Below are 3,266 nucleotides of genomic sequence, written 5' to 3' on the forward strand. Positions count from 1 at the left end.
TTGTTAAAAGTCTCGGACTGGTGATTCACTGACCACCAAACTGGCGACGCGAAGTCAATTAGCTGGGTAAAACCTGGATGGCCCTGGAACCAGGCATCCCTTCACGAAGCTAGCAGTGCACTTTATTTTAAAATTTTTTTTTTTTTTTCTCTCCCCTGGGGGAAAGGCAGCGTCCCCACTATCACTATGCCCAGACAGTTGTTATTTTTTTTTCTCCCGGTAGCTCCCAAGCAGCAGCGTGGGTCGCGGCGTGCCTTTAAGGAGCCGGAGCCCGTGTGTACGCGATGGTGTTGAACCGGCGTCGGGGCAGGCTGCCGGGTTTTGGGGAGCCGTGGCAGCCAAAATGCCCGCGTTGAGTAGCTAAGGAGGGTGATGTTACAGCTGTGCTGTTTTGCTTGCAGATCAGCAAAAAACCACAGTGATTGAAAACGGTGAAATCAGATTCAATGGAAAAGGGAAAAAGATTCGGAAGCCTCGAACCATTTACTCTAGTCTACAACTCCAGGCTTTAAATCATCGCTTTCAGCAGACTCAGTACCTGGCACTTCCAGAGAGAGCTGAACTGGCAGCTTCATTAGGACTTACCCAGACACAGGTAATTACTGGGAATCCCAAATCACTGAAATCCTGCTCAAGCAGTAAAGGCCAAGCAAAGTACGATGCTCCCTAAACGTTTTGGCCTCTCTACGGGAACGGTAGAAAAGGTAACGCACACCGTCCCCATCCATATGTGATAGAACTTCTCTAACGCACGACAGAGAGACCGGGCTACCGCAGAAGGAGCTGAATGCGCCCTTCCCTCAGCCTTCTGGCCAGCAAACGCTCCCTTTTGATGCCACACATAACATTTTAAAATTGCCTATATTTTCGGAGAATTCCAGCACCGAGATGCAATTGCCCAGCTGTGAAAAGGAGAACAAAACAAAGGCAAGGAATCGCTGGGCCTGAGGAAGAAAGCAAAGCAAAGCAAAGCTGCCTCGTTGCAACCTATAGGTAGAGGGGAAGCAGGAACACGTTAGGAAATACCTGTAAAATCAATAGTTAATTCACCCTGGATGACTAACTCAAACGCAGCGGTTACCCTCGGGCAAAATGTACGAAAGGTGATAATAGATCTGAAGATCAAAGACAGCCGTGTACAAAATTATAGCAGGTTAAGCCATAGTTAAGTGTGGTTGGAGTAGCTGTGCCATTCTGCTAATTTAAGCTTGAAAGACACACGAGGCATTACAGGCTTCCCGGGCTGGGGTTTGCGGAGAAGTGCGTGGATAGATGGGATCAATTCGGGTAATAAGTAATCATGTGAATTTATGAGCTTAACAAATAAGTGCAGGATTTTATCATTGTCGCTGATAACAGTCGCTTCCAGACAGCGAATTTTAAATACTCAGCAAACATTAATCATGGGAATAGAGCTGATGGGTTTACAATGGGATGTTAGTATCCTTAGCATGCCCGCTCTGTCTCACTGCTGTCTCGCTTTCCCTCTCGCACGCACAGATTTAGGGGCCCGATCCTGAGCACGCAGCTGGACAAGCACCCCTGCTTATTCCCTAGCATTACGTCTGCAAAGTTTGCAAGGTCGAATACACACGTGGGAGTTGTTTTCTTTGTCTGATTTTAAGAAGTATGTGTGTATCTATGTCTTACATATACATAATTTCTATAACAATTCTGATCTGCCAGAGTGGGCCCGATCCTCGCACACCTCATCGAGTGCAGGCTCCCTCATCGGGAGTTTTGCTGGACTACCAGCAGGATGAGACCCAAAGCAATCTTGATAGCCAATTACTCGCCGAGAAAAGAAATTTTTTCCTTTCTTTAAAAACGACTTTTAAAATAAAGCCACGATCCTGGTTCTGTTGTGCCCCCTACCCCATCACATCAGCAAGGACCGCTTGATCGTCCATGTTTTCGGATGCGCGATTTCTTTGTAAGGTGCCCTTTGTCTATTGGCTCCTGTCTCCTGGCACAAAATCATATGATTGCCCATGTTTGACAACAGTTTGCCCAAATGATCAAATGACCTCCAAAATTCGGAACGAGGCGTTAAAGCAGGAGAGCTCAAGAGCATGTGCTCTGTTTCAGCTCGATCTATCTGGCCTGCCCAGGGACAATAATGTTCCAGGTTAAAACCTACATCCCTCTCGCTTTCCAGCTCCGCTCTGCCTCTCCTCTTCTCTCCAGCTGCAACCGGAGCCCGAGAGCAGGAGCGGCTACCCCTCCTTCCCCTCTCCCCATTCCCGGCTCCACACCCCACTGGCGTGGGCTCTCACGACCTTCTCTAGAGCAAACCCCCGGCACCCGGGGTCTCCCCTGCCGTACCCTAGGTGCTGACGGCAGCCTAATATCTGCTGCGTTTCGATTTGCAGGTGAAGATCTGGTTTCAGAACAAGCGCTCCAAGTTCAAGAAGCTGCTGAAGCAGGGGAGCAACCCCCACGAGAGCGACCCTCTGCCCGGCTCCGCTGCCCTCTCCCCTCGCTCTCCGGCTCTGCCTCCGGTCTGGGACGTTTCAGCCTCTGCCAAGGGAGTCAATATGCCTCCCAACAGCTACATGCCTGGCTATTCTCACTGGTATTCTTCTCCACATCAAGACACAATGCAGAGACCACAAATGATGTGAATTGTCCAAGAGAAATAATCTCCCGAGAACGCCTCGTCTCGACATGGCAAGAAGTTCCCCTGCTTTGCCAAGCCGTGCCAGCTAACAGGCTCTGTGTGAACTTGTAGATGCGGCAAAGAGACAGAGTGGCTTTATTTTATTTTATTTTATTTTTTAAAGTAACCTCAGCGGTTGATCTTGAACAGAAAGACACAATTTTCATTCTGGCGCACAGAAGACACTTCTCTTTAGGATATTTTCCTTTGGACTCCAAGGCACCAGCCTCTTTCTCTGTGGAGTATACGTCAAAACAAACTTTCTACAGACTTTGCCCACAAGAAGAACCTGAATCTACCATGGCAGCCGTTTTTACTTGTTTAATGAACTAAAGACATTACATGATGAAAGAGAGACTAGTCAAAACTCCTTCATTTTTATTCACCAAATCCGGACTGGGGAAAAAAAAAATTAAAAGCGAGAAGAAGGGATTAAAAAAAAAAAATGAAGAGGGGAAAAAAAAGGAGAACTGGTTGAAAAAAAAAATATATACTGTAAGATTAGAACATTACCACGAAGCGAAACCTGCATGCTTTCTCAAAACGCAATGGGCTGCGGCTCCGAAGAAACCACCGTCTCTCCCGCGAAAAGCCTCCTCACCCGCAC

The 3,266-nt window shown here is 47.7% G+C and overlaps 1 protein-coding gene across 1 annotated transcript; it reads left to right on the top strand.

Moving 5' to 3' along the window:
* Window positions 1-401: 401 nt before the first annotated feature.
* Window positions 402-2,635, top strand: DLX6 (distal-less homeobox 6; the record flags this gene model as incomplete). The annotated part of the gene is made up of 2 exons (XM_009694649.1): window positions 402-595; window positions 2,373-2,635. Coding segments are annotated over 2 exons (446 nt in total), but the record flags the coding sequence as incomplete, so codon positions are not given.
* Between the last annotated feature and the right edge of the window lie 631 nt (window positions 2,636-3,266).

This window comes from Cariama cristata, unplaced genomic scaffold, assembly GCF_000690535.1.
Source record: "Cariama cristata isolate BGI_N322 unplaced genomic scaffold, ASM69053v1 scaffold34020, whole genome shotgun sequence".
NCBI lineage: Eukaryota > Metazoa > Chordata > Aves > Cariamiformes > Cariamidae > Cariama > Cariama cristata.